At 43.9% G+C, this 23,535-nt stretch overlaps 1 protein-coding gene across 2 annotated transcripts; it reads right to left on the bottom strand.

Moving 5' to 3' along the window:
• Positions 1–10,331: 10,331 nt before the first annotated feature.
• On the bottom strand, positions 10,332–14,493 carry LOC133920596 (cytochrome P450 85A1-like). 2 transcript variants are annotated; one of them, XM_062365202.1, is made up of 9 exons: positions 14,200–14,493; positions 12,790–13,111; positions 11,894–12,043; positions 11,521–11,769; positions 11,343–11,429; positions 11,176–11,254; positions 10,968–11,074; positions 10,749–10,873; positions 10,332–10,668 (listed from the first exon to the last, which is right to left on the bottom strand). In XM_062365202.1, exons 1-9 carry the CDS (start codon positions 14,391–14,393, stop codon positions 10,581–10,583), a joined length of 1,401 nt encoding a protein of 466 aa, XP_062221186.1. In that variant the 5' UTR covers positions 14,394–14,493; the 3' UTR covers positions 10,332–10,580. The 2 variants fall into 2 exon arrangements, with proteins under 2 accessions (XP_062221186.1, XP_062221185.1); XM_062365201.1 differs by having other exon boundaries at positions 10,332–10,873.
• Positions 14,494–23,535: the final 9,042 nt, after the last annotated feature.

The raw sequence follows: 23,535 nt of genomic DNA, 5'->3' as shown, positions 1-23,535 counted from the left end.
ATGTCATTTTTTGTGTGGATTATAGGAAATTGAACACCATTACAATTAAGAGTAAGTTTCCATTACCTATTGTGGACGAGTTACTTGATGAATTAGCGGGATCAACATTGTTTTCCAAACTGGATACGCGAGCTGGCTTTCATTAGATCAGAATGGATGAGGAGGATGAACCTAAAACTGCCTTCAAGACACATCATGGCCAATATCAGTTTAGAGTGATGCCTTTTGGTCTCACCAACGCTCCCTCTACATTCCAATATTTGATAAATTCGATCTTTGCTCCTTACATCGGAAAATTCATTCTTGTCTTCATGGATGATATTTTCTTTTACAACAGAAATATGGAGGACCATCTACAGCATTTACAACTGGTTTTCAATGAAAAAGGAACATCAACTTTTTGTCGAAGCAAGTAAGTGCTCCTTTGCCCAACCCCAACTTGAATACTTAGGCCACATTATTTCTTGACAGGGAGTTGCCACATACCCTCAGAAAACTACAGCCATGCAAAATTGGCCAACTCCAACATCAGTCACTGATTTGAGAGGTTTTCTTGGCCTCACTAAGTATTACAGAAAATTTGTAGAAGGTTATGGCACATTAGCAAAACCTCTCACTCGGTTACTGCAAAAGAAGCAATTTCATTAGACCACTGAAGCTCAATTGGCATTTGACCAATTAAAGGCAGCTATGACACAAACCCTAGTCCTAGCACTTCCAGACTTCACAAAATCATTCACTATTGAGACTGATGGTTGTGATACTGGTATTGGTTCTGTTCTCAGCCAAGATTCACATCCAATTGCTTATTACAGTAAAGCCTTGACTATTCAAAGTATATGTTTATCTATATATGAGTAGGAGTTCTTAGCCATTGTGATGGCAGTGGACAAATCGAGGTCATATCTTCAAAGAGGACCTTTCATCATCAAAACTGATCATAGAAGCCAATGCTTTCTAGAAGATCAAATACTTACCTCAGACCTCCAAAGGAAAGCAATGACAAAATTGGTAGGGCTGCAGTTCAAATTCCAATACAAAAAAGGATGTGACAATAAGGCTCTTGATGCCCTCTCAAGGGTGGGTAATCCATTATCAGTTGAATCTATATCAATTGTCTAGCCACAATGGATTCAGGAGGTAATTAACTCCTATGTCACTAATCCTAAAGCTCAACGACTGTTGACCCAATTGGTTGTTGTCAGTCCTTCTACAGATGATTATTCTCTTAATGAAGGTATCATGAGGCACAATGGTAGAATCTGGTTGGGTTCTAATGCTGCTCTTCAGACCAAGATTATCCATGCCTTTCATTCAACACCAGTGGGTGGCCATTCAGGACAACAAGCAACATATCAGAGACTTAAGAAATTATTTATTTGGTCTGGTTTGAAACAAGAGGTTGCACAATTTGTTAACCAGTGTATTGTTTGTCAACATGCCAAGCATGAAACATGTAAAACACCAGGCCTCTTGCAGCAATTGCCAATTACTCAAGGGGCATGGCAAGATGTTTCTCTAGACTTCATTGAGGGTCTTCCAACTTCAAAAGGTTATTCTGTGATATTAGTTGTAGTGGACCGCTTTACCAAGTATTCACATTTCCTTCCATTGAGACATCCTTACACTGCTACAATTGTGGCCAAGATATTTCTCCATCAAGTGGTTAAATTGCATGGCATTCCTATATCAATTGTTTCACATAGAGACTGGGTATTCACTAGTACATTTTGGAAGGAGCTCTTCAAGGAATGGAACACTACACTTGCCATGAGAAATGCATATCATCCTTAAACGAATGGACAAACAGAGCGAGTAAATCAATGTATTGAGATGTATCTTTGATGTGTGATACATGAGACTCCAAAGAAGTGGTTTCAATTGATTCCTATTGCTGAGTTTTGGTACAACACAAGCTTTCACTCTTCATTGTAGTGTTCACCATTCAAAGTATTATATGGCACTGAACCCAACTATAGTATGTTACCCGATCTCACACATGTATCCCATTCCAAAGTAACTGATTTGTTCAAGGAGAGGGCATTATACTTTGAACTTCTGAAGACTCAGCTACAGAAATATCAATTACGCATCAAGCAAACGCTGACAAAAAGAGAAGTGCTCGGGAATATCAAATTAGAGAAAAAATATTTCTCAAAATCCAACCATATGCTCAAGCATCAGTGATCAATCGTCCATATTCTAAATTTGCATACAAATACTACGGGCCATATGAAATTTGGCTCGAGTTGGTCCTTCAACTTATTGCTTGCACTAGCTGGACAATTCTCAGGTACACCATGTGTTTCATGTGTCCCAACTTAAATATTTTGTGCCTGATCATTCCCCAGTGTTCACCACAATCCCTAGACTGGAAGACTTGTTGATGGCTAACATAGTTCAAGAGGAGATCATGGACCGGAGATTGGTCAAGTGCAGCAACGCAGTAGCTGTAGGTGTTGATCCGTAGGCACGCTCTTCCTTCGACATTCACCACATGGGAAGACTACGAGGTCCTCAAGTCTCGCTTCCCAACTGCTCTAGCTTGGGGGCAAGTTGGCTCTGAAGGGGGGGGGGCATTGTCACAGACTTGCTGGCAACCATGGGGGTTTTGACGGGAACTGAACAGAAGAAGAAGAATAAGAAGAAGAAGAAGAAGAAGAAGAAGAAGAAGAAGAAGAAGAAGAAAGGAGGCACAATATGGCTGGAGATTTGAATCGTTGTGCTAGGCTTGTGTAACGAGTTGATTTGTGGGCCGTTGGGACATGTAGGTGTGCCTGGCTGATGGGCGTGTCGGGCCGTCAAGTGGGTATAAAATGTACTCATGAACTAGTGACAGGTTGTTGAACAATGAACAGAAACCCGTCTCCTACCTCCTACTTCTGTGCTTCTTCTTCCTACTTTTCTCGCCACCCTTCTCTTCCGAGCTCTCTTCTGAACCTTCAGTCTTGTAGTGAACCTCGTCAATGACGGTGAGGTGTTACACATACCCCAGGAATACGATTTCTTGATCTGGTCACATAAATGCGGAAGGACAAAAATCTCTCTTTGTTTCCCATTCGGTGGTCTCCATCCCCATTGCACTGCCTCAAATGGATTCCACCCTTCTCTGATCCAAATATCACCGCTTGGAAGGTATTGATCTCTTCTTCGCTTCCCCAATTGAATGGCATTCGAGTTGTTGCTTCTGATAGTTTATATTGCAGTTCATGTTCGAATTCTTGGGTTGCTTGGTTGCAGTTCAAGAACCCTTTATTCCTATCCTGATTGCCACCATTCCAACGTATTTTATCAACTGTTGTTGTTGTTTATACTATCTGAGTTCTGCGGAATTCTTGCCTCACGATCAAAGTGATTATGCACATTCTTGGTCACCTCTACATTTAAGCGTCAGTAACTATTGCAATCCTATCTTGTCACTATTTTAGGTCTTCCTATTGTTACTGATATGTGTGAAACCTGAAACCCCTCTTTGCCAATACCATTGTTAGGAAGGGCATAATGCAACCATTGTATGACTTTGAACATTGAGATGTTTTAGTTGATTTTAAGTGTTTTAAGCGAGATGGCTTCTGGCCTTCTCCAGTCGGTTGCATGCATTTCGCTCATAGTGCTTTGTCTATTCAATTAGTTATTTTGGTAATCTATGGTAGACTACAGGTGGATTGGAAACTTCGCTTCTAGCGTTTGATAGAAGATGCAATGGTTCTTATTCGTTTAACCATGTTCCTTATGTCGAATCTAATCTTGGCCCATGATCTTATTCTTTTTGAGGTGCGAACATAACTACTCCCCTTTGCCTCTCACTATAAATACTATTTTTTTTAGTAAATTTAAGCAGGGGATTAGCTTGTACAACTACTCTATTTCTTGAATGGATTATCCCTGAACAAAAGTATTAGCTCTAGTGCCAGTACAAATGTGTCATTAAGATTGACTTGTTACAAAACATTTTGTTCTATGTTTGACATTCTGTGGGATGTCTCAAAACTATGTCTGCTATGATTTATACTTTTTTTGTATTTTGAGTATTCAGGATTGATTGGACAATAAGTTTCATTATAGCAGCCAACACATATTATGATTTGGTGGATCCCGACAGGGTATGTGGAGCTATCATTTTCACCATATAGGCCTTTTTCTCTAAGGATTGAAATGACCAACCAAAAAGGCATTCCAACCTTGTAGTGTACCATGTTTGGTGTCAAGGAGAGACTTGAGCAGATGATTCCTGTTGCAAAATACCAATTCAAAGGATTAATAACTTCAAATGCTCATTCTGGTAATAACCTAAACCCTTCATATCTTTTTCCCTTTTCTACATTGCACTTTCAAAAAAGTTTTACTAATGTTCCTCTCATATTGGCAATAATGTTAGATAAACTTGTGCATAAGGTAGTTTTCCTTTCTATTTTACAGTCGCATGCATGAGCTCATGTTTACATTTGCGAGCCATGCGGATAGGCATGAGGACTAAGGCGTGCTCGTTCACGTTGGTCCAAGTACATGCAGCAGTGATGGCGGCTTGCCAAGGCATTTGGCTTGGGCGACTTCTTGGCGAACTGAAGAATGCAGAGCTCGAGCCATTCATCCTAAAGATTGACAATGAGTCAGCCATCGCCCTCAGCAAAAGCCTAGTCTTCCACGAGCACAGCAAACATATTAATCTTAGGTATCATTACATTTGCGAGTGTGTGGATAATGGGCAAGTTGAGGTCAAGTCAATCAGCACAGTTGAGCAGCTCATCGATATTCTAACAAATCCCTTGGGTCGAGTCAAGTTTGAGGAGCTACGCGATAGGATAGGCATGTTCTTAATTCAGTATATGCACAAGTTTAGGGGGTGAAATGTTAGATAAACTCATGCATAAGGTAGTTTTCCCTTTTGTTTTATAGTCACATGCATGAGCTCGTGTTTACATGTGCGAGCCATGCGGATAGGCATGAGGATTGAGGCGTGCTCATTCACGTCGATCTGAGTCATGGTCGTGGCTCCGCCTCTCTTGTGCAGTTTGCGTCATGGCATGGCACGTCACGTTTGGATCGTGGCAAGAGAGACTCGGGGCTTTAGTTGTAGGTTGTTCCTTTATAGTCGCAATAAAAAACAGAAAACATCACAATGCTTTGCGGCACAAAATCTTAGCTTGCATTGAGTTCCTCTCCATCTTGAGTGATCGCAAGGTTAGTGTAGATCGAGCGCTCCCGTGGCTGGGTGGTGTTTTTGACAATTGGTATCTAGAGCTCAGGTTTAGGGTCCTGGCCATGTCGACTCCAGCGCACGGTGAAGCATCATGAATGCCTCCACGACGAAGAAGTACTCGCTCTCCGTCACCTCCTCTGCGGCAACCCTGGCACCGTGACGACGACAACCAGGAGCTGGTGGTGCACCGGACGTTGAAGGAGATCAGCGGAGTGGTGAACTACCCAATGCTAACACGAACCAACTACGGCGATTGGGCTCTTATGATGAAGATAATGCTCCAGGCACATGGCTTGTGGGATGCCGTCGACACGGGCGACGACGAGTTCCAACAGGATCGCCCGGTGCTGGAGGCGATTCTGCGCACTATACCGACCGAGATGCTATCGACGCTCGCTATGAAGCACACCGCCAAGGAATCCTGGGACACATTGAAGACCCTGCGTGGTGCGGTCGATCGCGTGTGCAAGGAGAAGCCCCACAACTCTGCAAGGAGTTCGAGGCCTTAGCGTTCCGTGATGGTGAAGCAGTCGAGGATTTTGCCATGCGCCTTACTGGCCTTGTCAACCACCTAAGCACCCTCGACGACCCTATCGACAAACAGAAGGTCAACAAGATGTTCTTGTGGGTGGTACCACCAAAATTCAACCAGATCGCTATGTACATTGAGACACTGCTTGAACTGGGACAGGTGACCATGGAGGAGGTCTCCAGATGGTTGAAGGTGGTTGAAGATCACCTCGATCCCTGTCGAAGGTTAGTCCCTGACAATGTATCCGGGGTATGTCGGACGATGGGTGCGTCATCAACATTTCCAGTGGCTGTTGGTGAGTATGTGTGTGTACGTCGAAGGAACTCAAGAACACCAAGGTTTATCTAGGTTCAGGCCTTCCTCAGTATAATAGCCCTACGTCTTGTGTATTTTCTTATAAGTTGGATGATGAACTTGTCCCCAATCCCTTTTACAAGCCCAGTCCTCCCCCTTTATATAGGAGGAGGCGAGGTGTACATTGTACATACAAGTAGACTGTGCCAAAATACAGTGGTTGTCCTATACCTGACAAAAACAGCTACTCCTAGCTCATCATTATGGAGGGCGGACATGCTCAACCCATCCTGGTCGTCCTGCATGCCTTGTCCCATCCACCAGTCGCCATCACGCCCGCTGCGCACTCGTCACACCCGCCTGCCAGGCCGCCATGCTCGTCTACCATGCCATCCCATAGAATTAAATGCTACAGGATGGGTCACACTATCTCTGCGCCGATCCATGACTTCTCCCGCCGAAAGGGTGTCTGGGGAAGGAAAACACATGAGTGGATTGCATTAAATGTGATTAGATTGGTTAGGTGAGTACTTGCCCCACAAAACAGGGTTTCCATCTTGGACCAGAGGACTGGTCGCGCGAGCCTCGCCTAGTCACGCGAGGGGGGGGCATGGTTCTGAAAATATCAACTATCAGCTGGCATCTGCCGGTGCGGGCCCTCCTGATAGGGGACTCCCTTACTCTTTACATCGACAATAGCCCCCCAAGCTCCATCGTGGATGGGGTGGATTGAGTGGTTCACCGTATGGTTCCAAGGTCGCTGGACACCATTTGGTCGTGGTCGGGCCTAGTCGAATCACTTGGTCCCCGTGTGAACATAAGTTCGCCCAAGGACTAGTCGTTGAGGCGGCCCGATTTTGCAGTCGACTTAGGAAACCTCATCCTGAGTGGAGGTTTAAACTTTCGGGGGGAGAGAGAGAGAAATCACAGGGGAGAGAAAAATGTGAGTGGGAGAGAATCGTGGGAGAGAGAAACATTGATTGTCGCCGGACCCGAGGGAATTTTGGTTCCCCACGCGTGACCTTTCAAATTTCGAGCTGGCTGGACTCTGCGACTGTTGGGATATTGCGCCGGTCCTATAAATTGGAAGGCTAAAGGTTCCCCATGAATCCTTTCGTCACCTCTAGTAACATATACGTAGAGGATAGGGAGTCTATATTCCTAACATAGTGCATGTGTCTGATAGACATGACACTAGTTGAGCATATCCAACATCATCTTTTAATCCATGTATGTGTTCTCTAGTTTTGTTTTCTTTTTTACATAATCATTTTCATATTGGCTCCTTTTGACCATTTGTTAATTTTATTTGTGACTTGTGAGAACTTTTCCCTTGTTGATGGATTATGATATTGCTCTTTCCTTTTTGGATACAAACTATTTCTTCTTACTAGACAAGAATTATGTACACTTTGGCTGCTATGCACATGTATGCCTTGCTCTTTGTAATTGTCAGTTCACTGATTTCGAGGTGCCATAGAATTTGGGGGATATACAATGCATTTTGCATGTGATGTACTTGTTTCATCACATGGGATGCCATCATGGCACTGTGCACTTTGCATATGTCTTCTTCTGCTTGAGCATGTCCAGCTCTTGTGACCAATGCACAATTGTTCATGCAACATGTGTCTACCGCTGTCTGTTATCACCTTTGATCATATATGTTCCATGCAAAAAGGTGGACTGACAGAAACTCTCTCCTGTCAGTGCACTACATAGTGGAATTTACATGTCAATTCTTGTGAGTGCATGCATGTGGTCGTGCGCTGCATCTGCCTTTATATGTTGTCGTCCATATGGCTGGTCTGATTTTGTATCTTGTTAGAACCTTTTCTTGTAGATGTGGAAAGTATCTAAGCAAGGCATTTGCTGTTGAGCATTTTTTGCAAATTTGTTGTATCTTGTTAGAAGTTACTTCTATTAGTTATTTAGTTTCATATCCTTGCATTGATTTTGGACATTTTGCTTTCAGATTTACTAGCATGTTCAGTCCTTATTGCAATTTGCGACAATTGTCCTGATATAATTTGGAATAGTTTGTGTATGATAACTTTTGGGCTTTACACAGAGTAATATAACGGAATTTTTAGTAAGAGTTTTTTCATCCACAATTTGTTCCCAGAAGGCCACAAGGTAATAATTTCAGCAAATAGAATGCAGAACCATATGTCTCCTAAACGGAAGTGAAATAAGAGTACCATCCATGGAATTTTTTTAATAATATTATTTTATTGGTAAATTATAAAAATAATACCCGAAATCATAAAATTGCAAGAATATGTACCTGTCACCACTCGGAGTGCCGACTAGAGAACTATCAGCACTCCGTGTGCTGACAGCCTACGAGATAGTGGGCCTAGGGGCCTGTCGGCACGCATGTGCGGTTGAAGAGGCCTATCGGTAGACACCGATATGGTTGTCTAGCTAGGTGGTAGCCGACCGACATGTCGGCATTCGAAATGCCGATAGGCATGTCGGTAGATGGTGTGCCGACATGTGGCCTTTCTTTAATTTTTTGTTTTTTAATAATATTTTTTAATTTGGAAAGAATCATGTATTTAATGAGGCACAACCAGAGCAAAATTCAGTGTACATCCATATGGCCGGGTTAGACATATGTTGGCACTAAATAATACCGCTTATAATATTGAAATGTTAAACTGCACGAAGCACCACATGCCATACACTGACTCTAACAACGATAGTGGCATGTTCGTTACATTTTTCATTCCATTATAGGCATGTGCCGATGACAAACCTAACATGTCTTAGCAAATTTAAAGAAACCACATATAGAAAGTAACGATGATATTGGCATGTACAGTACAATTCTAAAAGTAACATAGACATATACTGATTCTAAACCTAGCATACATTAGGGAATTGAAACTAGCTGATTACTACTGACACTCTATTGAGTGCAGCATGGGTACTTTCCCTTCCTCGTCGCCTCAGGTCTAGCTTCATGAGCACGACATGCCCTCTCGCGCTTCCGCTCCCTATCTGCCTCACGCGCCTCCACTTGGAGGCGATTCCACTCCTCTCTCCTCTTATGCTCTTCCTCCTATAGGTGTTTTTGGGTCGCCTCTTTCCTCTCGTCGGCTTTCATTTCATGGAATCGTCTTCATGCTACCTGGTGTTTGATGTGCAGGAGGAACGCATCTGTTTCACTCTGCTCAGTATTGATCCACTGTATAAAGTCGCATAATGGTGGCAGAGACTAGCAAAGAAGGAAAAATTCGTAAGTGGTGAATGACAGATAGTTATGTTTTAGTTCAGATAGTTATGTTTTAGTTTTGCAATATGTGAGTACTTGTCTGTGGTAGCCACCACGAATACTGCCATCCGGTGGGTCGTACTCGTAGTTGGAGCACATGAAGAACTTCTTGCCATAGGTGTCCGAGAAGTTGTTGGACTTTCTAACCCTACACAGATCTCCACACCAACACATCGGAACTCCGCGTGCCGACAGGCCATGACGTGGCACCTGTCGGCACTCGGAGTGCCGACAGGTCCCCTCGGTCCACCAAAAACCTATGTGGCACCCCGGTTTCACCGAACCCACAACCTGTTGGCACTCCGCATGACGACAGGTCCCCAGACTCACTACCATGTAGGATGTCGGCAGGCGGAGAGTGCCGACAGGTACCTATTCTTACAATTTTGTAAATTTGGATATTATTTTTGCAATTTTCCAATAAAATAATATTATTAAAAAAATTCACCATCCATGGATGTCCTGATATGTGCTACTGCTATCTATGGAAATTCAGTAATACTGCAACGGAGTTGAAACAGACAAAGTGCAAATTAGCAGGACTGTAAGTTATATTTGTAATTTTGGCTCATTCTTGCATGCCTGATCTACTAGTAGTACATTAGCCGCATGGTTTTCAGAGTGTGTAGAATACTACAGTTTCATTCCCTCTGAACAGTAGCAATGGTGGTGCTTCTGAATTTCAACAACTATTGACATTTTTAGAGGAAGCAATCAATATTGCCTTTCACTATGTTGAGGTGAAGAAAGTGCTTTTCCTTTCATCAATATGTTGTCTAACCAATTCAAGAAACATCTATTCTTGAACATGAGCTCCTTACCTTTTGAGTGAATTGAAAACCACTGCCATTAAAATAGTAAATCATGTGTAACCTGTTCGGTAAGTAAAACATTTTAGTCATTCCTTTGTCTCTCCTTTGAGATATCCATTGTACGTCCTTCATGTTTTGCAGTCAGGGTGCCTCCATATTTTTGGAATCAGTGGCAATTGGCATATTGGTAATTCAGACAAGATGAGAAGCATGGAAGCCAAATGATACTTCTGTTTTAATTTGAAAATTGGTCAAACCAAAATAATACAGGAGCATCTGGTGGCTTTCTACTTCAATTTCCTAGTAAACCTATGATACTTATATCATCCCTATAACATTCCTATTGGCACGGATACATTTTACAAGCACCAAATGGCTGTTCTAATCCTTTTGATAAGGCAAGCAGAGTTATTCTATCTGAGTCTGAATCCTATCTAAACTTAGCCGCAAAATGTTGCAAGATCAGTAATCTTGAACTCGGATATGTAGCCCATTGGGAGCCGCCACTCTAGGGAACTTTGATATAGTGTTGTTTCCTTCTTCCTCCCATCTGCAAGAGAAGACCAGTGCCGCAACGTTGTCAGTAAATATCTCCCATCAAGGCGACAAGGACTTATGAGAGGAACAGACATGTATCGCGTCACGAAATAGTGAAGAAAAGTTGCAATTTCAACTGTTCCTACTTCCTTCCCTGGGCACATACGGGCACCTCCTCCAAACAACATGAAGTGTGGATGTGATTCCAGGTTCTTCTCCTATTGTAAGCAAGTGTTACCAGGTTAGAATTTCGTAAAAAACGCTGTTACTACTTGTTTATTGTTTGTAATACTTATTTGCTGTATTCCTTACCAGCCATCTCCATGGATTGAAAACCATCGGTTCCGGGTACAGGAATGGATCATAATTTATCTCCCTTGTGTAGACATAAATTCTCCAACCTTTTGGAATAACATACCCTGAAAGAAATAGATAACATTTCATTAGAACTAACTTGAGGTTTGCATACAGGAGAAAATGTTAGTAGTGGTAGCAGCAAATTATCATGTATAATTCTCACCATTCATTTCTACATCCTGGGTGGTCTTCCTCAGCAGACCATTAACAACTGTAGCTAATCTTAGAGTCTCATAAATTACCTGCATATTAGAAGAAGAATAAATGAGTTCATCATGGTCATACTACAGTTCTATTGTGACTTTTTTGGGTCTGTCATCTCCAACTTACAGCTCGGGTGAAGGTCATCGACTTGTAATCATTCCAGTCAAGGGCATCCTCTGATGATTTTACCTTCCTGATGTCAAAATGCTCTTTCTGCAAAAGGCAACAGATCATCAGTAAAGTCAACGATTACAAGACTTTTTTGTTGTTGTGGAATTTGACTTGATTGCGGGAGCATATGTACCCTGATTTGTTCAAGAGCTTTCGGATTGTCCGACAGGTACTTGACCGCCATCATCGATGTCGTCGACACGGTTTCATATCCAGAGTATATCAGGGTGATGAGCAGGTCAATGATCTGCTCATCGCTGAGCTTCGTCCTGGTACCCTCATTGCCGCTCAAGAGGGCGTCCAGAATGTCGTCACGACCACAACCAGAGGCGCCCCGATCCGCGATCATCTGTTGCAGCATGGCCACAAGCTTCTTCCTCGCCTGGAAAACAAGAGTGCTTTTGTCAGAGGACTCAGTTCATCAGCTAAGTTGAAGTCACTGATTGTTTCAAAAAAAAAAAAGTTGAAGTCACTGATGTTCCAGGTAGGCAAGTAGCAAACAGTACCTGGAGCCCTTGCTGGTAATTGGTTCCTGGGATGTTGATTGGCAGGGAGAAGGTGCCGAGCACAAGGGTGTACAGCTCTGTCTTGAGGGCATCAGAGACTGGGCCAGCAGAGATGCCAGCAATCTGCCTGAGTGCAGAGAGCAAAGCCATCTGAAAGGGAAAAAGGCAGTTATAAGATTCTGTAATAAGTTGCCATGCAAGTATGAAATTCTGCACCCAGAAGGCAATACAAGTTTTTTTGCATTGAGACATGTGAGGGTCATGATGATGCATATTCATCACTTTGGAATGTGTACAGAGATGCTTCTCATTTCCTCCCTGTCAGGCCTTTTTTTTCTGCTGGGGAAAGGGCTCATAAATTTTTGCTATCCAGCAATACAGGTTCTAGAAAGCCAAAGATTCCCCTTTTGGTTGAGAGAGGAAAGGAGGATCTGCCTTCCTTCTCCCTCCTTTCCTCTTTGCTCTAATTCCACAGTCCCTAAATTTCAAGAGGCATCATCATTCTGTTGCCTGTGATGTTGCCTCATTGGATGGCAAGTGAAAAATGGTGCTGGTAGTAGTACCATTATAAAAAGGTCAAAAGAAATGGCTGTGCCTGATTGTGGCATCCATTATCAGATTTGTTGCCAACAAGTGTCAACAACAATGAGCTCATCCTCCAAATACAGTATGGTAAACCAAGATTTTCCACTGTGAGCCCCATAAAATTACCACTTTTCAGTGTTCCTTTTTTCCCTTGCTTACACTGTTCTTGGCGATGAAAAATGAAGTCTTTTTATGCAGATCATTTTTGTTTCAGCAGGCTTTGCAGCGACATCAACAGGGGAGGCATCAACCGGGCGTGGCAAGAATATAGAGCATTCAACATGAGAGGTGAGGTGGTGACACCGACTCACCTCCTTGGTCTTCTCCTGGATGTCGACGCGGCGGCCGGCCCAGCCGTCGAGGTGGGAGCGCATGAAGGCGTCGATCTTGTCGAGGAGCGTGGCGCGGATCATGGGCGGGCGGATGAGCGCGAGCATGGCGCCGCGCATGGCGCGGTGGAGTGGGCCGTGCACGGCGGCGATGTTGTTGGGCCCCAGGATGTCGAGCATCGACTGCGGGTAGCCCGGGACGAAGCCGACGCCCTCGCTGGCCAGCATGCGGCGGTTCAGCTCCGGGTCCATGGACACCACCGTGGGGCAGCCCAGGATGTGCGTCCGGAACAGGCTCCCGTACCTGCAGCATCATCCCACATCAGCAGCAATTCTCGTATGCTAGCTTCATCATGCAAGTGTACTCTACCGTGAATTTTATTTTCTGTGCGAGCAATGCAACCATGAATTCTATTTTTCTAAGAAAAATAGAAAAAAAAAAAGGAGGTTACAGTGGGGATGGAAGTATCAATAGTTTTGTTTTTGTTTTTGTAATATTATGATAAGGCACCCATAATGCGTGCATAAAGGGTCATAAGCCAAAAAGATAATCTGTAGACTCGGGCTTATAGAGTAAACCTTAAGTTCATATTGCTATAACTGATCAATAAGTTTGAGATCAAACCTCAAGCAATAAAATATAACTTCTATATTAATTCTCTTTTCACCCCCTTCACCCCATGTTTACTACCACCAACAGCTGGTGAAGAATTTTATTTTTATTTTTTAGTGAGTCCTGCGAGTCTTAGTCTCAAACGTGGCAGGTTTTAAACGAAACCAGCACATATGTGCGACTCATGTTAAGGCACATTAACAACTTAAACACTAGTGATTCCCTAGGTGAGTTTGTGCTTTAGGAGGATGTCAGAGCTGGAACAGTGGGGGTTGTGAGCTTTTGGGAACACAGCAGTGATGTTCCTCCTCTTCTCCAGATCACTTTTTTCTTCCGCAAAGCAGGGGCGGACCGACCAATAGGGCGAGGTAGGGTGGCCGCCCTACCTTTCCGGCGGCGAGACCTCCACGTTGATCTCTCTGCACCGTGTATTTCACCTCAGCGGCGTTGATTCATGGTGGAGTAGGCGATTCCGCCCTACCTATAATTTTGGGCTGGGTCCGCCTCTGCCGCAAAGTGCTGTCTGTACCGCCATAGGGGATCAACAACTCATCTTCCTTCTCTTGGCTCTCATTACAGAATAACTACTACTACTACTTTCTAACAAATGATTGATCCCATGAGCCAGCCAAGGCTTTAACAAAAGCAAAAGCAGAGCAGGCAAGGAGGTCTCTGCTCTGTTCTGTTCTGATGGACTCTCCCACTCTCTGTTCTCGCATGCAAATGCGAAATGCGTCATGCAGCATCGTCGTCTAGCTAGAGATGCCATGCGAAAGTACCTGAGCCTCCTGGCCTTCATGAAGCTGGGCCCCTGCTTGAGGAACTCAGTGGTCTCGCCGAAGAGCGGCCACCCCATTGTCCCCGGCGGCAGGCCCCGCCTCTGGCTGTACCTCACCTCGTTCCACCGCAGCAGCAGGCTGCTCGCCACCACCACGCCAAGGATAAGGCCTATCACCACCAAGAGCACCGCCATCTTCTTCTCTTCTCTCCTTTCCTCTCCTCTGTTCTACTTCGAGGAGGAGGAAGCAGAGTGTTGCTGCAGAAATGGTGGTATCCGAGCTTCAAGGAGGGAGGAGAGGAGCCTGCTGTTAAACTGGCGGAAGAGGAGGCCCCTTTATATGGAGCGGGATCCTGTAATGCACCGACGCAGACATGCGGGCCCGGATCCGCATTTCTTTATATAGGCCACAGCCACCCCTCACACAAAGACTCAGATTGGAGGAATTATTGCATGCCTCTTTTTATTTTTTATTATACTCTATTTACTGCTCTTTAATCATCTGCTGCAAAAAGAAAAAACAGAATAGGGAATCCAGCTACGAAATGCATCCTCTCTTACTCTTTATTGGTGCAGATGCAGATAGAGGGGGAGGGGTCCACATTAAAAGGTTACAAGGTGGATTCTTGACCGTGCGGTCACGACAAGGGGCAGACGGCACAGGCATCTCCTCACTCCTCTCCTCCTCTAATGTTACTGTTACCGACACGTGTTACAATTTAACTTATATTTCAGCATTCGACTTGATAAATAAAATTTAAATATGTGAAATATAACTCGAAATTCAATACAAATATTAGAATCCGATTCAGATTTAAAATAGCAAAATGAACACGGTTGTCTAGATAATACTGCTCTGTTGTACTCTCCTCTCTTGTTGCTGCAGCAGCAACAGCCCAAAGAAAATTTCGGCAGATTTTGTAGCATGAATCGCTGGAGATAGAGGGAATTTTGCGTGTGAAATACTGAAATCTGAGCTGCTACGGATAGTAGAACTGGGAGTGCAGAAAATAAATGAGGAAATAAATCTAGTAGGCCTGCGCCTGCAAAATGCAAATACAGACGAGCATCTACTCAAACAGCCGGGGCGCGCATGCTCGGCCTTGGGAACAGCGCTGCCTTGTGCTGCGTTGCGGCGCTTGTTTGCTTTGGTCAAAGCCGAAGGGGATGACGCGCGAAATGCTGCCCATGTGTCGCGTGTGCACGCATGCTCGCTTGTTGTTTTCAGGCCGTTCACACGTGACATGCTGCTACAGTACGGGCACGGAACCTCGGTTCCACGCCGGGCACAGGCCTGGCTCGTACTGGTAGATGTTACTAGACATTTTTTAAAAAATCTCCAGTGTATCCGTACATGGATTCTAGACATTTAAATACAATCTCATGTGTATGCTTACATGAATTTTGGACACTGAAATAATCTTCTGCTCTGGTACCCAATTAATCGCTTTCTCTTTTGGTACGCACAATTTCAAAATCCGAATTGCTATCCAATTTCAAAGCAGAATCGAAAAGACATGCATTACAGATGTGATGAGTAACGAAAACTCAACGGATCTTTGCACATTTCACTACATTAGCGCACGACTGTGAGGAAACCAGCATCTCCTAGTGAGTAATGGGATGCAGATAGAAGACACATGTAGTCAAAATACTTTGAGGCACCTTTCAGAACACATCATTTTCTTTTTCTTGATTCTAGTAAAATTCTTTTTGAAATTCCCGCATTCCAAATTATATACGATATTTGAGTACTTTTTCTCCTAGAGGACTATGTCGTCTCGGGAAAGATAACGCTAAATAAAATTAAAAGGTTAATAAAACCACGCCGGTTGAACATTACTGGTTTTTTATATCCGGGACCTTAGCAAAGAGACGAAAAGAAACAAATTGCACAGTATTCTCTTATGGTTTACATAATTTACTTTTGACTCAACTCCTACATATTTGTGTTTTGTGAGATAACCATATGAATTTCCATAAAACTGTCTCAACTCTCCTTCAAACTTCAAGCTGACCAAGCCTTGTCATCCTACATTCATGAGCAATATGAAATTAAGGGGGATTACCGAAACCAAATGCTTCCATTCCCCGTCTCGAGTCATTTAGGGTTGGGGCCATTTGAAGGGTCCTTCCTTCATTCCTTTCATCTAATGCAAACTTTGTCCCCGCCTGAGTGCTTGATTGAACGATCAGATCTTTTTCTCAAATACGTAGGAGGACCGAGGAATGGATGATCATTGTACTAATAGAGAAACGACTCAGCTTCTCCATTCGGGCCGTGGGCAATGGCCAGTCGCATATAATTTGCAAGCTCAACGCTGAAACATCATGATGTTAAGTGATCATTTGCTGTCTAGTTTTCCCTTTGTTAAAAAGAGATGCTGTTCTTGATCCTGAACTGAGATTTGTTTGTGAGTGGGGTGATCCAATCAATTATGAGATGGCCAACAAAAAAAATGGAAAAGGGAATGCATGCATGGGTGGTCGATGGCCGGTGCCATGTGCAGCATACATGGCAGTGTCTAGCTACTGATTGCTCATGTACAGTGCTCAAAGAGATTTTAGATGGATAGATTACTGATAACCAGACTAGTATAAATCTATGTCTAGTAGTCTAGTGTAGGTTAAAAACTTCACAATTTATCAAATAAAGCATATAGGAGAGAAGGTTGCAATTGAGGTGGCACATGGGGTGGTTCCCATTGGACCATTCTTGTTTTTTTTTTGGGGGGGGGGGGGAGGGGGTTGGTTTGAGTATAGTACAAAAGTACTTGAAGCAGCAGTGAACAATTACAAGAGCCAGATCAAACTGGCAGCAAATTAGTAGTAGTAGTAGCAATCACCTCAGATGCATGTGTATATGTAGTTACAAGGTTAGTTAGATCTGTGGTTTAAGTAGCATCACCTATTTGTGTTGTGGTTTAAGATGAGATCTTTTCAGGATGGATTGGATGGATTGGGTGATGAAATCAGCCCTGGCTCACTGGCTGTTGCCTGGCCAAGGGTGCCTACTGGGTGCATGTGAGTGTTGGTGGCAGCACATAAATAAAACCTTGGCCCTACTACACGGCTGATTTCACTAGATCTCCTGCACTGCACTGGAATGCCCTGCCCACTCGTGCACCCCTGCCCCTCTCTGCTCCCACCCTTTCCTCCTGGCAGTTTCACTTTTGGTTTTACCTTCCTTCTCCCCCAAGTTACTGACTGCTGCTACTTGAAAATGGAAGTGTAAAATTCGATGTACTAGAATGCATTGTTACTTCTGGCTAGTTTCCTCTTTCCGAATTGTACAAAGACTAATTACTGTCCATGGATCCCGTGATATTCCTGGGTTCCAAACAGAGTTTGGATGCCGATCACAAGAGTTTACCTGCGATCACATGTCATGTCAATCTCGATTTTATCTTTTACATAATAATTTGTAGGACAAAACTAACGGGAGTTTCAAGGGGAATTCCCGTGAACAAAAAGCATGCCTTGGATCCCGATTATGCACAAAACTATTATGATCGTAACACTGCTCCGAGTCTTGACATAATTGTGAAGAGGAGAGGAGACTGTATGGATTTTATTCTGGGGACTGTTGGCGAGATTTCGATAGATTCGTGCGGCGAGAGTGCTTGATCGGTAATGCCTTTTGGTTTAGCTAGATACCTAGTGGTGGTACCGAAATAGGCATGCGGAAAGGTCACCTGTGCTGTGACCCATCCATCCATCCATTCATCCATCAGTCCGATCGACGACACGGAAGAGCGAGCCTTTCTGACCCGGGATCTTCAGCAAGGAAACAAAACAAATGAAATATAGTTGGATATGGTTTTAGAATGGCGCGCATGTTTTGCTACTATGTCGTGGTAAAGCATACGGTATCTTCGTGCCGAAGGCATGTGAAATGTAAGAGATTTATTTTTACAGGGAACCGGATAGAGGTAATACTTATATGCATGCTCCTTGTACGTGCCCACCTGTGTATAATTTAGTTTGCAGCAGGGCTACGATATGCATGCACGAATGGGGAGGGACTGGGGCTCAACACAGTACTGTATGCCCTAAGGCTGCCTCCATATATAGTACTGTGCCGCAGTTACTACCGCTACAACACACAATTACTGCCTGCCCTGACCCCTGACAGCATGCTTGCCATGGAGGAACCAAGGCGCGCACGTACGCACGCGGATACGAGCTCATACCTGGTATAGATATCGTTTTAGAAAATTTGTAGCTAAACTTTAAAAACATGAATGCATACAAAATCGCTAGAATTTGACATATACAAATGATATACATAGATTCACTTTGAGCTGGCATGTAGAGACATAAGGTGTGATTGGTATCCGTATGGGGTCTTACCCACATATACCGTATATGCAGTGTGAGTGGAAACAGGTCAAACGAAATCATATTTGCTGAAAAAAAGAGTGTTTAGTTGGTTGTATCTGTCTGGATAAATTGAGCTAAGTTTCTATTTGGATGATTGAATCTGGGACTGTATAAACAGATGTCAGAGCTTTAGATTGTGATTAGTTATTCGTATGAAGATGATTTTGTGATACCAACAAATGAATCTGCATGCATCCTTTAGGCCAAACTGAAAGAGTATATTAATATCCATCAAACTAAACCAAATCAATAGATATAAATAATCAAACACATTTTCACTTAAAATTATATGTATCTACGAACATAATCCTCCTATGTCGGTAACCAATGAGCCCCACACACATGATGCGTACGTGTGGTTGGGGGCTAGGGCATGGCACAGCTCGTCGAGGGGCTGCGGATGGACACAGCATTTATCGGGCTGCAACTGCACCCATCCATGCGCTGATGGAAGTACGCTACCAGCAACTCGTAAGAAGCTTCGTCCTCCGTGTCCATCATCTCCGATCCTACTCGGTCGTCCCCCTCCTAGATGCTGTGTGCGTGCGCACGAGATTTATGAGCATTTGTTGCACACAGGTGGGCAACAACATATATGCATGGGTCGATCGATGGAGCCGCAGGCAGATCTCATCTGATGCGGTGCACTAGATATTTAGATATCTTTCCAATAAGTTGTTGCATGCAAATAGTATATCCACTCAACAGATTTTATTCAGATTTTATTCCTTCCAGGGAAAAAAACTGATGTCCTACATATTTGAAAAGCTTTGCAATCTTATTTGGTACGTTGTAATAAAACAGATCTGTTATATGCAACACGTATAAGATTTTCCTGGTATCGCCATTTTTTTCCCTAAAATATATCACATTGACATGTGGCCCCAAAAAAATCGAAACGTGAGCCAATAATTGTTGGAGGGGAAAAAATTAGTAAGTAGAGGCAAGAGTCGAACATAGGAACTTGGTCTCTTAAACTTGGCACTTTTCCACTTGACTCAACAGATCTATGCGCAAGATTGGATTTTTTTATGGTTTTATAGTACTTCTATAATTGTTGTCATATATGTTTTTGTTATAATATATTTTTTCTCCAATTAAGGCTGAGTTGGGGAATGATCACATGCCCCTTTGGATGCTGGATCGAAGACCTCTACGTACACCGTAAACTAACAAATCTTACAGTTGTTATGTATTTGTCATATTACAGGAACCCTTCAACTTGCCGAAGGAACATTTTTGACTCTCGGCACCGTAGGAATGGTAATAGGGCGTAGTTAGTTACGGTATATAAATAGAGAATAAATGTAATGGACAAGACGTGATATTAATAGCATTGAAAGCTTCCCTACTTTGTGAACGTGTCCCTAGCCTTCGGATCACTCTGGGATCCGAAAACCCTTCTCTATGATCAGGAACATGTTCCCAACAGGTTGCTTTAGTTAAAAAGGTTTATTCTAAATTTTTGTAGTTAAATATTAAAGATGAGAGAATACAAGTAGCAAGGAAGTCCACCGATAAGGTTTGCTATGCCCATGATGAAATATATCCACTGCAAATGAAGAGCATGATTTCATTATTAGCACCAGGGGAACCAAGCCGAGAACACTTTTGAGTGTCAAAATAGACCAGCGATACAATCCAGACATCTTGATGCAATACATGTTAGAAACAAACTTTGAGCTTTAAGTATGTCCCATTCATCCCTTTGAGCTGATGCATGAACTGGCGTCGTCAGTAGGACAACATCAGGGACCGGCAATGCTAGATGAGGTGGAGCTTTTCGGGCTGAACTGGTTGAGGAATAACTGAAGTTGGTTTCGCACCCGTCTGATTGCCGACTTCTGCAGGGCGAAGTCATCGTCATTTACCATATAAACAGGATCATCTCAGATGGCACATCAACATAGGGAAGAGCTATCACGGGAATATTATCACTTCAGGATGTAATGCTCTTCAAAGTCCGATGAATACATCTGCCAGTCTGTTCACCGGCTGTTTTATAATGAAAAAAAAAGGTGTAAGTTGTTAAGCTCCATGTAACATTGTCACTCTTCATTGGCATATCTTATGTTTCTCCTTTTGCCGTAGAAGTACATCGCAATTGTTTTTTGTTAAGGACCAAGCCTTCATAAATTTTCCGTAGTTTCTCATATCAGATTATGAATAAATAAGAAAACTGTTATAGATGTTAAGCATATGGTAACATATTAAAGTGCATATTGCAACTCTTAACTAAATTTAGCTTTGGACGTAACCAGAAGTTAATTTGTCCTCCATGCTTCGTGGTATGGCCTCCACCTCTTCTTTAATGATGGAGCATCTTTTGAAACAATCTTCTTTAAATCGAAGACTTTGCTTGTAGAGGGTTGGTTGGCCCCTGAAAAGTGAGTCGGCAAAGGCCAAAGGACGTTGCGTCTGTGCTATCTTGGTTCTCCATGTCTTCACGCATGACATAATCAAAGACCTTCATGAGCCTCTCAGTAACCTCCACATTCCTCAAAGCCTTGAATAAAGCAAGATTACCCTTCTTGTAGAGGGCATGGAAACGGTCTATTTGTTCTTACCATACCTCTGTGTTGCTACCTCTCTCATACAGGAATGCACTCCTCCCTTGCATCGTCCACCTACGGCTAACACAGTAAGGAGGAATGATGTCTATATGGGTGGACCTCATAACACAAAATATGTGTCTGCATGGAATGCTTTCACTCTCCATCATTCAGCAATTGCATGTAGCATTAACCAAGTAAGAGCCATCAAAGGAACATGTCACATTAACCGGGATTTCACCCTTACCTTTTGATGCAACTTCATATACCTTCACTACTACAAAACCGATCTTATATGTCGGCCCATCACTGCAGGTTCCTAATGGGTCAGCAGTGATGGGACATCACTGTAGGTTCATAAGCTGCACGAAAAAATCAGCCATTGTAGCTTGTGAACCGGCAGTGATGATAAGGGAAGTATCACTGCTGGTTTATAATTCGAGCCAGCAGTGATGATAGGAACAGACCCCAAAATTTTGTTTCAACTGTGTTTTGACTCACGTATGTTTGGCTGATATTTTCTCTCTGCACTCAAGTCTCTTATCCGCTCCACCTCCTTCCTCATCCACTCGTCTCTCTGCACTAAAGTCTCTCGATCTGGATCTCTCTACCGTCTCCACTGACGCGTGCTCGAGTGTGTCCGTGGCAGCCGGCGCCGCCTAGAGCACGTCGTCGGCCAACACTATGAGCTCCTCCGAGGCCTCGAACACGAGGCCAGCCACGAGCAGGTCCTCGAGTTCGGGCTCGGCCTCGTCTACGCGTAGCATCCCGGAGCTGTTGGATAAGAGGGGGGGGGGTGAGCAGATGCGTCCCACACGAGTTCAAGCTCTGGGAGCTCCGCGGCGCCACGTGCGACTTTAGCCCGCTGCTCATGGTCGGCGAGGGAGGCTTTGGATGCGTCTACAGGGGCAACCTCCGGCTCCCTGGCAGCAGAGAGGAGGATGGAGGCCGTGAGGGAGACGCAAAGGATGCTTATGGAGATGGCGCTTCAGCACCTTGACGCGCAGCGGCGGCTCCTAGACACGGTCGTCGGCCGCATCGTCGATGCCTTGTAGTGAAGTGGTGACGCAAAGGTGTCTCCTTGCAAGGTTTCTTGCTTGTCTTCGTTGCATAATGGCTTTTGAGTTTAGGAGTTTCTTAGCGTCGCTCATATGTAGTAGCTGTGATGGATCTGTGATATAGTTGAAGTGGATAAATCTTAGTGCTTTAGCAGTCTTGTATCTACGTTCAAGCTCATCTGGTTCTGATATGTGTGCTTGCACCGTGTTTGTGGATGTGCTTATCGATGACATGAATCATGGATGAAACTGCCGGGTGGGGGGGGGGGGGTTAGGGGCGGTGCAAGCGGGGTTCGCCGGAGTTGGCGCGGGGGCTGAACGATGTCCCGATTTTTTCTTTTTTCATTTCTAAAAAAGGGCAACACTGCCGATGGGAAACCCGGCAGTGATAGTGCTCGGACTATCACTACCGTTTGCCCACTGCTGGTTCCAAAACCAGCAATAACGGGGTTTTTGGAACCGGCAGTGTAGCCATATTCTGTAGTAGTGCTTATACATCCATTATTCCATGTCGCCTCTGTCACCTCCCATTTATATAGTCTACGAATTTTCTCCCTCACCTTCGGGAACATCGTCGGTGTGAAAATGTGCATAGCCCTTTCTCAAACATATCGATAGTTAAATCAGTAAAGGGGACAGAAGTCAAGGTTTTTGCACCAAGCTCAACCTCATCCCTACAGATGCTTGACACACAGGACTGGTAATGCTCGACTAAGTCAATGATGGTGACATCTTCTGGTCCAAATGGTTGTGAAGCCTTGAGTTAAGACTCTCGCTCCATGAGCAGACTATAAATGATTCAGACGAACAAAGATCAAAGTCGATGTTGTTGCTAAACTTTTGGCATCTCATGGCAGCCAAGACTGGAGATGACCACTGATTCTTGCGGTTGTCTCGATTTTTTCACTACTACATAAACCCCTATATATACCAACCCATCACTGCCGGTTCTTAATGGGTCGGCAGTGATGGGGAATCACTACCGGTTCATAAGTCGTGCGGAAAAATACAGTCATTGTGGCTTATAAACCGGCAGTGATAAGGGCACCACTGCCTGCTGTTAGCTTGAGCCGACAATGATGCCCTGCTCCATCTTCACTGCCGGGTTAATCCACCGACCGGCAGTGATAGCAAGGTATCACTGCCGGCTTGTTATATGAGCCGGCAGTGATGTCTCGACTTTATAAAAGTCACCCTCTCCTTCCCCAAGCCCGAGCACGCAATAGAGAGGAGTTCTATTTGCTTGGTGGCGGCTATTTTTGGTCACCAAGTTCTTAGTGGCTTTAAAATTTTGAGGAATCTTCATGCCCTAGGTATTCCAAGGTATGTAACTTCATCTTAAAT

Source organism: Phragmites australis, chromosome 6 (genome assembly GCF_958298935.1).
Source record: "Phragmites australis chromosome 6, lpPhrAust1.1, whole genome shotgun sequence".
In the NCBI taxonomy this organism is placed as follows: domain Eukaryota; kingdom Viridiplantae; phylum Streptophyta; class Magnoliopsida; order Poales; family Poaceae; genus Phragmites; species Phragmites australis.
This window is presented reverse-complemented; position numbering and strand designations above follow the sequence as displayed.

Excerpts from the sequence above, each read along its gene's own strand:
- LOC133920596 (XM_062365201.1), bottom strand. The coding sequence starts at position 14,393 with ATGGCGGTGCTCTTGGTGGTGATAGGCCTTATCCTTGGCGTGGTGGTG. Across the intron at positions 11,255-11,342 it reads CGATGACCTTCACCCGAGCT|GTAATTTATGAGACTCTAAG; the intron begins GTAAGTTGGAGA and ends TCTAATATGCAG. Across the intron at positions 10,874-10,967 it reads TCAATCCATGGAGATGGCTG|GAGAAGAACCTGGAATCACA; the intron begins GTAAGGAATACA and ends TGCTTACAATAG.